The sequence below is a fragment of the Mustelus asterias genome, chromosome 1 (genome assembly GCF_964213995.1).
Source record: "Mustelus asterias chromosome 1, sMusAst1.hap1.1, whole genome shotgun sequence".
Classification (NCBI taxonomy): domain Eukaryota; kingdom Metazoa; phylum Chordata; class Chondrichthyes; order Carcharhiniformes; family Triakidae; genus Mustelus; species Mustelus asterias.
Window position 1 is genome coordinate 195398720 of NC_135801.1, and position 15271 is coordinate 195413990.

Sequence of the window (15271 nt, forward strand, 5' to 3'; positions counted from 1 at the left end):
ACTATAGGAAGGATGAACATAAGAACTAGGAGCAGGAGTGGGCCATCTGGCCCCTCGAGCCTGCTCCGCCATTCAATAAGATCATGGCTGATCTTTTCGTGGACTCAGCTCCACGAAATGCAATGTAATTGCATTGGAGAGGGTGCAGAGGAGATTCACCAGGACGACGATGCCTGCGATGGGGCAATTGAACTATAAGGAGAGACTTGGATTGCTTTCTTTAGAGCTGCGAAGGTTGGGGAGGGGATGGAAGACCTGATTGAGATCTATAAGATTATGAGGGATATGGACAGGGTGGATAGGAAGCAGCTATTCCCCTTAGTTGAAGGGTCAATAACAAGGTGTGGGGCAGGAGATTTAGAGGGGGTTTGAGGAAAACGTTTTCCACACAGAGGGTGGTGGGGGTCTGGAATGCATTGCCTCGGAGGGTAGTAGAGGCAGGAAACCCCACAACCTCTAAAAACTATGTGGATGAGCACTTGCAGTGTCACAGCATTCAAGGCTATGGCCAAGTGCTGAAAAGTGGGATTAGTGGAGATTTAGTATAGTTTTGTCAGTGCAGACTCAATGGACCAAAGGGTTTCTTCTGCACTGTATGTCTCTATGTTGCCTCTATTATAAATACTCTTCAACGCTTCAAAAATCGCAGGAAGAGGTTGAAACAAAGAGTCGGGTAGTGGCAGAACTTGTACAAACGTCAACCTCCGACCTTTGGCCAGAAATTCGAAACATTTTGGACTCACCAGTGGTTAGCATTGCTGCCTCACAGTGCCAGGGTCACTGTCTGTGTGGGGTTTACAAATTCTCCCTGTCTATGCGTGAATTTCCTCAGGTGCTCCGGTTTCCTCCCGTAGTCCAAAGATGTGCGGGTTAGGTGCATTGGCCATGCTAAATTGTCCCTTAGTGTCAGGGGGACTAACTATGGTAAATGCATGGGGTTACGGGGATAGGGCCTGGGTGGGATTGTGGTGCAGAATCGAGGGGCCAATTGGCCTCCTTCTGCACTATAGGATTCTATGAGTTTCACTTATTTGTCACTGAAGTCAAACTTTTCTCGGTACAAACCTACTCATTGATTCGAATCATAGCACACCATTGAAGTTGTCCAGTTGTTCAGCCCCCTGTCTCTGCGCACATTGAAATGTACTGTCAAGGCTATACCTCACTGGTGTGCACTGTGTTCTGACCAATTTCACCCTCTACTATGGCAACATGGTGTCTAGAAGGAACAGCAGATACGCAGCCCAGTTCAAACATAAAGACACTGCAAGTGTCGAGCTGACAAATAATTGAGCAGCAGCTAGAGAATTCAGGATATCGGGGAAGAATATTGGAGATTGGAGGAAGCTCTCTACACAGCTGAGGCCAATGTCTCCGCAAAATGCGCAGAGGAAAGAGAATTCAAAAAGAGCCTACATGTGGCTGAAGTTGGAAAACAAAGTTGTAAAATGCGTCAATGAAAATTCAATAAGGAGTCTAACAACACCAGGTTAAAGTCCAACAGGTTTATTTGGTAGCAAACGCCACTAGCTTTCGGAGCGCTGCTCCTTCGTCAGGTGAGTGGGAGATCTGCTAACAAACAGCAAACAGGGCATATAAAGACACAAACTCAATTTACAAAATAATGAATAATGATTGGAATGCGAGTCTTTGCAGCTAATCAAGTCTTAAAGGTAACCTTACTGTGTTTACCCCAGTCCAACGCCGGCATCCCCACATCAATGAAAATTGCCTGAATTAAGTCTCAGTTTCCCGTGGGCCCATCTAAATCTTCGTCTTGAAATAAGTAATAAAATTAGGCATTGCTGATTTCAAAGCCAGCCCTGGATGGTTTACCAAGTTTACGAAGAGAAATAGTTTTGTACTACACCAGAAGACCAAGATTTCACAGTGTCCCCCAGCAGATCTCGATGACAGGATTATTGCATTACAACAATTTATAATCAACAAAAGGATGGTTACAAGTGGCCCTGTATTGGGAACTGCCAGGTAATTAGGCATGCCAGTCAGTTAAATGGTGAGCGAGCAAGGTTGGAAAGAAAATAGTGTTAGTGAAAAAAATTGACCATGAAACAAAAACTGAATGCAATTGTATAAATTTATATATGTGTATTTTGTTTTTAATCAATTTGATGAATTTGAATTTAGTACTGTCACAACACAGAGGTTGATCCCCTTTTGAGAAGCCACGCGGAATCCCCCAAAGAGGAATACCTCGCTTTGAGCTTCATTAACAGAAAGACCTGACACTCACTTTAAGTGAACAATTAACAAGTTATTTATTTAACCAACCACAACTTTAGCTAAACAAGTAACATTAATTAAAGTAAGATACTATTGGAATGCTGTTCAAATAAATACAAGGTCCATTCATTACCAAAAAAAAATAACAGAATTTAGACACTCTCAAAAAAATATACAACCAGGTGTGTTGGCTTTGGAAAACCTTCTGTCGATTTCGCTGTCTGGAAGCTCTTTCTGATTTTTGGTACCCTTTGTTAGATCGGGACAGAGTTCTCTTAAGAGATATTTTAAGCTGGCAGGGAGCCGCCCTTTCTCTCTCTAGGTGGCAGCTCTTTGGTTGAAGGCAGGCAGTTGAGTTCCTCTTTATAACGGTGATGACCAATCAGTTTTCCTACACCAAGATTGTTCTGATGTTGTCAACAACAGCATATTCAAATTTGATAGGTTCCTGAAAGCTGAGTGTCTTCTTTTAAACTGATAGGCTGTCAAAATCCAAAAGCCTGCAAAGCCTGTTACCAAGGCAACCCTGATACTTGGCCCTGGTTACAAATGTTGCAATCTGTGTACCCTGAGTGCATCTGCATTTTAAACATCCAAGTACTGAACACAAAAACTAGCTTTTAAAGGGACCACACTTCACAAACTCAATTTCACAACAGTATACACTGGGTGTCTCCATGGAGGTTATTATTTTTTATAAATAAAAATTCAACCATGAAGATGCATTTTGGCTCCTGTTGGGGGTTGGGGTTGGCAATAGCGAGGCAATGAGAAATGGTGGAAAATCTTACTCCTGTAAAAGTCGGCCCTTATTTTTCAGCTAAAAATTTACTCTTAGAAATTCGACTTTTGTGCAAGTTTAAATGGTAGCTTAAATCCTTCCAAAAGATAACTCGGCGAATACATAACAGAAAAAGGATTAGAAAGATAAGTAGAAAGACTAAAATGGGGTAAATGAAATGGGAGGATCATCAATACCAGTTGAACAGAAGGAACTCTTTCTGTGCCTTAAAGGCAAGCAAGCCCGGATGGATTGAGCACCAGGCTCACTAAACACATTGAAATCAACACTGAAATAAATTTACATAAATGAAGCAGCCTCCAGCCCATTTCAGGCGAGAGGCTGGCCGCGTCGGAAACTCGGGTGTCATAAAATCGCGACAGGCCCGAAAATCAGCGGCATTTGCTTGACACCCAATTTTATGACATTTTCCCGCCGCAAAACAAGCATAAAGAGGTCGTAAAATTCCACGTAATATACCTGACTGAATCTGTGAACTGAAAAGGTCAGCCAATTTAGGTACCTTGTCTTTACACTCACTTTCTGTTCATTGAGCTTTAATCCTTGACATAGCTTCTTGAAAAACAAACTAACTCTGCTACCTGTTTAATGTGACTGGCTATCCATTGTGCTTTAAAGAAACATTGCAAAAAGTGACATCTACTGGTAAACAGCAACTATTGAAGGAATCAATAGATATTCTCTCCTTAGTTGTAAAATTGTTTTTACTTTTTTTAACCATCCATGAGGCACTGTGAGCCATCAATGGTCGCAGAATTGTACTCATCTGCAATCTGCAGTAGCCCAACATATCCCTCACTCGAACATCACCATCAAGCCAAGGAATCAACGCTGGTGCAGTAAGGCATGCATGCTAGGAGCAGCACCAGGCATACCGAAAAATAAGCTGCCAAAATGGTGAACCTACAACACAGGAATACATGCATGCTAAACAATGGATTGACCAAAGTTAGAGGGTCATAGAGGTTTACCGTATGGAAACAGGCCCTTCCGCCCAACTTGTCCATGCCGTCCTTTTTTTTTAAACCCCCTAAGCTAGTCCCAATTGCCCGCGTTTGGCCCATATCCCTCTATACCCATGTTACCCATGTAGCTGAATAAAAGCTATTTAAAAGACAAAATTGTCCCCACCTCTACTACTACCTCTGGCAACTTATTCCAGACACTCACCACCCTCTGTGAAGTGAAGTTTGTTGAAGTTGTACAAAACATTGGTACGGCCGTACTTGGAATACTGTGTACAGTTCTGGTCACCCTATTATAGAAAGGATATTATTAAACTAGAAAGAGTGCAGAAAAGATTTACTAGGATGCTACCAGTACTTGATAGTTGGAATTATAAGGAGAGGCTGGATAGACTGGGTGTTTTTTCTCTGGAGAGTAGGAGGTTGAGGGGTGATCTTATAAAGATCTATAAAATAATGAGGGGCGTAGATCAGCTAGATAATCAATATCCTTTTCCAAAGGAAGGGGAATCTAAAACTAGAGGGCATAGGTTTAAGGTGAGAGGGGAGAGATACAAAAGGGTCCAGAGGGGCAATTTTTTCACACAGAGGGTGGTGAGTGCCTGGAACAAGTTGCCAGAGGTAGTTATAGAGGCAGGAATTATTTTGTCTTTTAAAAGCATTTAGACAGTTACATGGGTATGGAGGGATATGGGCCAAACGCGGGCAATTGGGACTAGCTAAGTGGTTAGAAAAAAGGGCAGCTTAGACAAGTTGGGCCGAAGGGCCTGTTTCCATGTCGTAAACCTCTATGGCTCTATATGGTTTCCATCCTCAATGGTGGAGGATCCCAGAATGTGGTGCTGAACACAAGGTTGAAGAAACATTAAAGCAATCTTCAGACAGAAGTGCCGAGTGGATAAAAGCAAATTATTGCGGATGCTGGAATCTGAAACCAAAAGGAAAAATGCTGGAAGATCTCAGCAGGTCTGGCAGGTCTGTAAGGAGAGAAAAGAGCTGACGTTTCGAGTCCAGATGACCCTTTGTCAAAGCCGAGTGAATGATCCACGCCAGCCTCTTCCTGGGGTTTCCAGCATCACATTGGTCTTCAACCAATTTCATTCACCATACAATATCAAAATACAAACACAGCAAAGGCTAGCCCTGACAACAGCCTGGATATTGCAAGCTTGTGATCCAGAATTAGCCATGCCTCTAGTCAACTTACACATTGACATCTATTTGATAATGTACAAAATTGCCCAGGTATGTCCTATTCACAAAAAGGCAAACAAATTGAATCTGGCCAATTCTTTTTTTATTCATTCGTGGGACATGAGGTTCGCTGGCTGGCCAGCATTTATTGCCCTTCCCTAGTTGCCCTTGAGAAGGTGATGGTGAGCTGCCTTCTTGAATCACTGCAGTCCATGTGCCGTGGGTTGACCCACGATGCCTTTCGGGAGGGAATTCCAGGGTTTTGACCCAGCAACTGAGAAGGATTGGCAATATATTTCCAAGTCAGGATGGTGAATGGCTTAGAGGGGAACTTGCAGGTGGTGGTGTTCCCATGTAGCTGCTGCTCTTGTCCTTCTAGATGGAAGTGGTCATGGATTTGGAAGGTGCTGTCTAAGCATCTTTAGTGAATTGCTGCAGTGCATCTTGTAGATAGTACACACTGCTGCTCCTGTGGGTCGGTGGCAGACAGCGTGGATGTTTGTAGATGTGGTGCCAATCAAGCAGGCTGTTTTGTCCTGGATGGTGTCAAGCTTCTTGAGTGTTGTTGGAGCTGCACTCATCAGGCAAGTGGGGAGTCTTCCATTACACTCCTGACTTGTGCCTTGTAGATGGTGGACAGGCTTTGGGGAGTCAGGAAGTGAGTTAGTCGCCGCAGTATACCTAGCCTTGACATAGAACATAGAACAGTACAGCACAGTACAGGCCCGTCGGCCCATGATGTTGTGCCGAACCTTTTCCGAAACCAAGATCAAGCTATCCCACTCCCTATCATTCTACTGTTCTCCAAGTGCCTATCCAATAACCGCTTGAAAGTTCCTAAAGTGTCCGACTCCACTATCACAGCAGGCAGTCCATTCCACACCCCAACCACTCTCCGAGTAAAGAACCTACCTCATACATCCCTCCTATATCTTCCACCACGAACTTTATAGTTATGCCCCCTCGTAACAGCTACATCCACCCGAGGAAATAGTCTCTGAATGTCCACTCTATCTATCCCCCTCATCATCTTGTAAACCTCGATTAAGTCGCCTCTCAACCTCCTCCGCTCTAAAGAGAAAAACCCTAGCTCCCTCAACCTTTCCTCATAAGACCTACCCTCCAAACCAGGCAGCATCCTGATAAATCTCCTTTGCACTCTTTCCAGTGCTTCCACATCCTTCTTATAGTGAGGTGACCAGAACTGCACACAATATTCCAAATGTGGTCTCACCAAGGTCCTGTACAGTTGCAGCATAATCCCACGGCTCTTAAATTCAAACCCCCTGTTAATAAACGCTAACACACTATAGGCCTTCTTCACGGCTCTATCCACTTGAGTGGAACCTTCAGAGATCTGTGGATATGAACCCCGAGATCTCTCTGTTCCTCCATATTCCTCAGAACCCTACCTTTGACCCTGTAATCCGCATTCAAATTTGTCCTACCAAAATGAATCACCTCACATTTATCAGGGTTAAACCCCATCTGCCATTTTTCAGCCCAGCCCTGCATCCTATCAATGTCTCTTTGCAGCCTACAATAACCCTCCATTTCATCCACTACTCCACCAATCTTGGTGTCATCCGCAAATTTACTGATCCACCCTTCAGCCCCCTCCTCCAAGTCATTTATAAAAATCACAAATAGCAGAGGACCCAGCACTGATCCTTGTGGTACACCGCTGGTAACTGGTCTCCAGTCTGAAAATTTTCCATCCACCACCACCCTCTGTCTTCGATCAGATACAGTAAGAAGTCTCACAACACCAGGTTAAAGTCCAACAGGTTTATTTGGTAGCAAATACGCTTATGGTATTTGCTACCAAATAAACCTGTTGGACTTTAACCTGGTGTTGTGAGACTTCTTACTGTGCTTACCCCAGTCCAACGCCGGCATCTCCACATCATGACTTCGATCAGATAGCCAGTTACTTATCCAATCGGCCAAATTCCCCTCTGTCCCACACCTCCTTACTTTCTTCATGAGCCGACCATAGGGGACCTTATCAAACGCCTTACTAAAATCCATGTATATGACATCAACTGCTCCACCTTCATCGACACACTTAGTTACCTCCTCAAAAAATTCAATCAAATTTGTGAGGCAAGACTTACCCTTCACTGCTTTTGTAGTGACCTGCTTTTGTAGCCACTGTATTTATGTGCCGAGTTCAGTTGAGTTTCTGGACAATGCTAACCCCAAAGATGTTGACAGTGCGTGATTCAATGATGTCAAGGGGCGGTGGTTAGAGTGTCTCTTATTGGTGATGGTCATTGTCTGGCATTTGTGTGGCACGAATGTTACTTGCCACTTGTCAGCCCAAGCCTGGATATTGTTCAGATCTTACTGCATTTGAACATGGACTGCTTCAGTATCTGAGGAGTCATGAATGGGGCTGAACATTGTGCAATCATCGGCGAACATCTCCACTTTTGACCTTATGACGGAGGGAAGGCCATTGATGAAGCAGCTGAAGATGGTTGGGCCTAGGACACTACCGGAGGGACTCCTTTCACTTCCTCCATCTACTTTCAATCATCAGCAAATTGCTGAAATGTTTTCTTGACAGTGTTATGAAGTGGTACTTACTCCAACAAGCACAATTATCTTCCTTTGTGCTAGCTATGATTCTAATCAGTGGAAGGCTTTCCTCAATTCATTTCAACTTTGCAAGAGCTCTTTGACAGCACACATTCCCAAATACTGCCTTGATGTCAAGGGCAAACATGCTCATCTCACCTCTAGAATTCAGCTCTTTGTCCATGTTTGGACCAAGGCTGTAATGAGGACTGGAGCTGGGTGCTCCTGGTGAAAAGCAAACTGAACATCTGTGAACAGGTTATTGCAGACTAAGCTCAGGCACACATGAGAAGGATGGTCAGGAGAGGAAAGCAGCAAATACAAAACTGAGCAGAAGAGGCATGAGGGTCAGGGCAGAGAAGTGGTGAGTGGAAGGTTCACGAGAAGGAAGGAGCAAGTGGAATAGTCAAGAAAGAGAAGTGACAAATGGGAGTGATAGGATGGGGAGAGCAGCAAATGAAGTGGCGGTTTTTTAAAGAAATACTAAACATGCGCAGTAACTGTGCTAAAATGAATATGGAGAATGCGCGATATGGGAACTTCCCTAATTTGCAAACTTCACTGCACATGAATTTTTTTTATTCGTGTCACAAATAGGTTTACATTAACACTGCAATGAAGTTACTGTGAAAATCCCCTAGTTGCCACACACCGGCGCCTGTTCAGATACACTGAGGGAGAATTTAGCACGGCCAATGCACCTAACCACCACGTCTTTCGGACTGTGGGAAGAAACCGGAGCACCCGGAGGAAACCCACGCAGACACGGGGAGAATGTGCAGCCTCCACAGTGACCCAAGCCAGGAATCGAACCCGAGTCCCTATCGCTGTGAGGCAGCAGTGCTAACCACTGTGATATGAACATATGATCAAGGAGCAGTAGTAGGCCATTCAGCCCCTCGAGGTATTTTCGCCGGTTAATAAGATCATGGCTGATCTGATTGTAGCCTCAAATCTACATCCCCCCCCCCAAACCCTGATAAGCTATCACCCCCTTGCTTTACCAAGAATCTATCCACCTCGGCAAGAAAAGGAGAAAACCTCAGAGCCACTGAACATTCATGAGGCAAACTAAATGGAAAGCATCCAAGAATAGCAAATTAAATGAGATATTGGGAAAGGCTGACACACAGCTGGGAGTTTTTACTTATAGAATTTAGTAACAGATGATTGAAAATACTCAAGATTCCAGTGGTCCAATTAAGAAGAGGTCAAAACAATGATAGCAGTATTAGCCTGACACCTAGAGTAGGAAAAACATTGAAGTCCATTAAAAAGAAAACAATTAACTAGTAATGGTATTAAATCCAAACTAACATCGTTTATGAAATTCGCGCCTAACTAATTCACTGGAATTCTTTAAGGATGTAACCTAACTGGCAGATGCGAACCAGGTTTGTTGTCTTTATTTAGGAAAGTCACCCGCTTCCCTACTGCTCCCGGGGAGGTACTAACTCTTGTTGGGGTACAGTTGCATGAGCGCTGGTCACATTGTCAGCCATCAGGGACTGAGTTGAGGAGAAATTTCTTCACTCGAGGGTGAACGCTCTGTTCCAGAGGGTAATGGATGCTCAGTTGCTGAGTATATTCAAGATGGAGATTGACAGACTTTTGTGTATGAAGAGAATCCAAGGATTTGGGCTTAGTGCGGGAAATGGCCATTCCTTTGTAAACTTGGACATCTCGAATTGGCGAGCTTTCCCATCGTAGCTGATTCTTTGATGTGTCGGGGCGCCATTGGATAAGAATCGAGAAAAGGAACACACACTGATTTTGTTATTTTACTTTCTTTGACCAGATCTGCTGAGGTCAGCATGAACTAATATGAACGACCTCAGTAGGGATCGGGTAATGAGCTTGAGATTTGCTGGTCTGTACAGCTCTGTTTCACCCATCAGTTCATTAGGGGATCTAAGATTGTTTCTTTATTAATAATGTGTTGCTTTTGGATTGTAGTTCACCCTCTTGGTTGAGAATTTGGATTTATATTGATGATTTGTTTTTCTTCCTTGTAGTGGTTGAACCAAAGTCACAATGCCTGTGTGAACTATGCAAACAGAAACGCAACAAAGGTGAGATGGGTTTGAAAAGCAATCTATTCCATTGTTTCCAACACAAATCTGTGTATGCGGGACTATCTTGTAGCACCTTATATGCTTTTGGTGGAGAGTCAATTTTCCTTGAAACGGATATAAGAAATATCTTCACTCGAGAGTTATGAACATTTCAAATTCCCTCCCCAGAGAACCATGGACACTCAGCCACTGAATATATTTAAGCTTGAAATCCCTTCATTTTTGGGTATGAAGGGGTTAGGGTAGGAAAGTGAGGTTCCTGTAAAAGATCAGTCATGATCTTATTGAATAATCGAGCAGGGGCTGTATGTTTTACTTCTGCTCTTAGTTTTATCTTCTCATGCACCACTTGGTGCCAAAGAGAAGCAGGACACTGGCTGTTACTCTTTGTTGAGCACAAGCATGCACTATGTACTTGAGAAGTAGCATGATGCACATTGTGCAATCGATAGTGCTGGTCAACACCAAGGTTGAAAAGAGTAAGAGGTGTGGCAACTGGGGAATGTCTGAACCAGGTGATGCCAAGCTTGGATTTTAAAAGCCTGAAGATCAAAAGGGAAAACCAAACTTGGGAGAGGTAACATTTTGAGGTGAATTTATGAATTTCAGGAGGGGAGGCAATGGCCTAGTGGTATTATCACTAGACTATTAATCCAGAAACTCAACTAATGTTCTGGGGGCCCGGGTTTGAATCCCACCACGGCAGATGGTGGAATTTGAATTCAGTAAAAAATATCTGGAAATAAGAATCTACTGACGACCTTGAAAGCATTATTGATTGTTGGAAAAACCCATCTGGCTCACTAATGTCCTTTAGGGAAGGAAATCTGCCGTCCTTACCTGGTCTGGCCTACATGTGACTCCAGAGCCACAGAAATGTGGTTGACTCTCAACTGCGATCAACTATGGATGGGCAATAAATGCTGGCCAGCCAGTGACGCCCATGTCCCACAAATAAATTTTTAAAAATTTGGAAAAAGAGTAAAAACAAAAGATTATTTTGCAACTTGGAAGAAACCAGTGCTAGGAACCACTTGCATCAGTAATGAAAAACAGCAGAGAGAAAGGATGAGTTGTGCCATTTGTGGGGGAGAGATAAAATTTTGGGGAACAATGTTTTTCTCGAGCTCTGTCCAGGGGCATAAGCGTGACCTTTGAAGGTTCTGGCTGAAGGGCATCTTGAAGGCAGTTTGGAGGGTGCTGTGAGAGTTTGTATTGACATTGCACAATGTGCCAAGGATGTGGGTGAAAGGGGAAACAACAAGTGTGGAGCCACCAATGCTGAGGCTGGCTGCTGCTGACTGAATCTGAGAAACACGTGATGTTAATATGAGGTTGGGACAGGGACTATTGCAACCATTTTATGAGTATAATGGGAACAACCTGACCCTTCAGAAACAAACATTCTGTGTCACAAGGATACCTAAAAAACATCAACCCCAAAATTGGGGCAGATACTACGGCTGATTGCAAAGCCTTCTGATTAACCATTAGCACGGGCAGGGAATCGAAGCTGGAATCATTCTAGTTTGAATGGCTCTGTTCCACAGATGTACTTTCTGGTTGATTCATCACAGGATCAGGTTTGGTGAAAAATAAATGTAATTAGTGCAGTTTTTATTTTTTCAACGTAACCAGAGTATCACTTACAGTGCTCTAAACTCCATTCCTTGTGCAGGGCCTTGTGTGTGAATATATGCGGCTTCTAAAATGCTTAAGTGAGCCGCACTGCAATTGTTATTCTGTTTACTATCGGTTTATCTTGCGTAGCTGTCCTGATGACTGCAAGATGTAAAGATCTGATATTATGTCTCTTTATTCACCTCTATCTGTGCTCTTCTAATTCTGGCATCTTGGCATCCTTGATTTTAATCATTCTTTCAGCTGCATAGGCCCGAAGCCTGGAATTTCCTCCCTATGTTTCTCTTTACCTTGTTTACCTCATTGAAGACACTCCTTTAAAACTATCTTTTCCACCAAGCTTTTGAAGATCTGACATAATATGTCCATTATGTGACCAGCTGTCATATTTCATTTTACCTGTGAAGTGCTTTGCGACATTTTATTATGTTAAAGATTTGTATAAATATAAGTTGTCGTTGCAGCTTAGATTCAGATGCTTTTTTGAAATAATTGTTCTCTCTCTTCTTCCCAACCTCAACAGCCAACACCAATGTCTAAGTTCATTTTGGGTTACATCGGAGCGGTCACCAGTGCAATCTCAATAGCAGTGAGTAATCTTGGCATCTCCATACATCCATTGTGATCTGCTCAGATGCATGCAGACATGGGACACGATAGTGATGGGCAAACCACTTTACTCTGATTGCAGATTACTCAGTGTGACTGAGGCAAACACGAATGTTGCAACTAAAAGGGCTAAAAGGGGGGTGGGTCGGGTAGTTAATGGAACAAATAAGGATGAGGGTCAGTAACGAGAGAACACCAGAAATTCATGAAAACTGGCAAAAGACCAGAGGGAAGATGTAGAGAATTTTTCTTGATGCAGTGTGTTTTGTGATCTGAACCAGCAGAGGTACAATCAGCTGAATGGCCTCTTTCTGTATTGTATGATGCTGTAATGAGGCTAATCCAACCAGCAAGAATCAGTTTAGTAATAAAATAGTAATCCTAAACCTGAAACCAAAAGAGGAAACGCTGGAAAATCTCAGCAGGTCTGGCAGCATCTGTAAGGAGAGAAAAGAGCTGATGTTTCCAGTCCAGGTGACATTTTGTCAAAGCTTCTCTTGTGGTTAGAGATTCCTGCATCCACAGTAATTTGCTTTTAATCCTGAACCTGAGATATATTTTCTTCCTTTCACCAATTTTAGCAAAAACATAGATTTGAGTTAAAGTGGTGTCAACTTCTAATCATCCACCTGCACAGGCCGAAACATTCTCATTGAGATGACTTTATCTTGGAGATAAAAACTCATCACACGATGGAACTCTGGATTCTCCATCAGTTGACTGATTTTGATCAGTTCCAACAAGTTCACACACATTCATATAGTTAATGATTTTTAGAAACAAGTTGCACAGCCAGGTGACACACTGTGGGAGAGTTCTTTGTGAACTATGTTTATACAGTAAGGGTAGGAAAACTCGGTAGAATGGTATATTTGGAGCACAGGAGGAACTGAACAAAACTTCAGTCTTGCACTCATCGGGATAGCTTGCAAGAAGTTTACAACTGTAACAGGGTAACAACAATTTACACTTCATGAGACATGAAGGGCAGGTGAGGGCAGCAGAGCGACGAAGGTGGTTGCAGGTAAGATTTGCATAGGTGCAGTCACTGCGACCAGAAGGTGGATTTCCGGGAGTCACCTTCCTTCTTCGTGTAAAGGCAAGTGTCTAGGTGAGGGCAACAGAGCGGTGAAGATGATTGGCGGTTGCAGGTAACATTTGCATAGGTGCAGTCACTGCGACCAGAAGGTGGTTTGTGGAGGAGCTGTTGTGAAAGGACAGTTAAACCCCAAACACTGCTTTTAATTTAAAAAAAAGTCGTCAGGAGGACCACAAGCAAGGGAAAGGTGAGTTGGGATTATTTTATCCTTTTACTTGTATAAGGGCAGTGGTATGCTCCTCCTGCCAGATGTGGGAAATTAGGGAGCAGTCTAGTCTTCCTGACAACTTTGTCTGCAGGAAGTGTGTCCAGTTGCAGCTCCTCACAGACCGCATTGTTCGGTTGGAGCGGCAGGTGGATGCACTGCGGAGCATACAGAGTGTGATAGACACTAGTTACAGGGAGGTTTTCACACCACAGGTTCAGACAGGTAGTGCAGGAGTCTCCTGTGGCTATTCCCCTTTCAAACAGATATACCGTTTTGGATACTGTTGAGGGGGATAGCCGGTCAGGGGAAGATACCAGCAGCAGCCAGGCCTGTGGCACCCCGTCTGGTTCTGCTGTGGGACAGGGTCGGGCAAAGAGCAAGCGAGCTGTAGTAATACTCGCTAGGTAGAGGTACAGAGAGGCATTTCTGTGGCCGCGATCGAGACTCCAGGATGGTTGTTGCCTCCCTGGTGCCAGGGTCAAGGATGTCTCTGAGCGATTGCAGGACATTCTTAAGGGGGAGTGTGAGCAGCCAGAGGTCGTTGTACATATTGGTACCAACGACATAGGTAGGAAAAGGGATGAGGTCCTGAAGTGTGAGTATAGAGAGTTAGGGCAGAAGGTTAAATTGCAGGACTTCGAAGGTAGTAACTTCTGGACTACTGCCGGTGCCACGTGCTAGTGAGAATAGGAATAGGAGGATTAGGCAGATGAATGCGTGGCTTGAAAGCTGGGGCAGGGATTTCGATTTTTGGATCATTGGAACTTTTTCTGGGGAAGGGGTGACTTGTTCAAGAAGGACAGGTTACACCTGAACTGGAGGGGGACTAACATCCTGGCAGGGAGATTTGCTAGAGACACTCGGGAGGGTTTAAACTAGTTTGGCAGCGGGGTGGGACCCAAAGCAGTAGGGAGACAGAAGAGAAGGTTGAGGACAGCACAGAAGTTAAAGAGAGCACATTAAATAGTAAAGGCAGTGTCAGTAATCCTAGTAACAGACAGATTAGGCAAAAGCAAGACAGAGAGCAAGGGAAGTCCCAATTAAATTGCATTTATTTCAATGCAAAAGGCCTGACGGGCAAGGCAGATGACGTCAGGGCATGGATGGGTACGTGGGACTGGGATATTATAGCAATTACTGAAACATGGCTAAGGGAGGGACAGGACTGGCAGCTCAATGTTCCAGGGTACTGATGGTATAGGAAAGATAGAACAGGAGGTAAGAGAGGAGGGGGAGTTGCATTTTTGATAAGGGAAAACATCACGGCAGAACTGAGAGGGGATATATCCGAGGGTTCGGCCACTGAGTCTATATGGGTAGAACTGAGAAATAAGAAGGGGGAAATCACTTTGATAGGATTGTACTATAGGCCCCCAAATAGTCAGCGGGAAATTGAGGAGCAAATATGTAAGATTACAGATAACTCCAAGAAAAATAGGGTGGTAATATTAGGGGATTTTAACTTTCCCAACATTGACTAGGACAGCCATGGTATTAGAGGGTTGGATGGAGAGAAATTTGTTGAGTGTATTCAGGAGGAATTTCTCATTCAGTATGTGGATGGCCCGACTAGAGAGGGGGCAAAACGTGACCTCCTCTTGGGAAATAAGGAAAGGCAGGTGACAGAAGTGTTAGTGAAGGATCACTTTGGAACCAGTGACCATAATTCTATCAGTTTTAAGATAGCTATGGAGAATGATAGGTCTGGCCCAAAAGTTAAAATTCTAAATTGGAGCAAGGCCAGTTTTGATGGCATCAGGCAGGAACTTTCAAAAGTTAATTGGGGGAATCTGTGGGAAGGTAAAGGGACGTCTGGTAAGTGGGAGGCTTTCAAAAGTGTATTAACCAAGG

General features: G+C 43.8%; 1 protein-coding gene and 1 long non-coding RNA gene across 4 annotated transcripts in view; one reads left to right on the top strand and one right to left on the bottom strand.

Annotated features, from left to right (window-relative positions):
• The window catches only part of LOC144501208 (uncharacterized), a 136627-nt gene that overhangs the window by 91940 nt on the left and 29416 nt on the right, over positions 1-15271 (bottom strand). The gene's annotated exons all lie outside the window — the stretch shown is intronic.
• Positions 1-15271, top strand: part of LOC144501188 (sideroflexin-5-like) — a 220688-nt gene that overhangs the window by 75994 nt on the left and 129423 nt on the right. For both annotated transcript variants that reach the window (XM_078224621.1, XM_078224630.1), the window contains exons 8-9: positions 9804-9860; positions 12028-12093. In XM_078224621.1, the coding sequence (XP_078080747.1) occupies positions 9804-9860; positions 12028-12093 (123 nt within the window). The remainder of the gene's footprint in view (positions 1-9803; positions 9861-12027; positions 12094-15271) is intronic.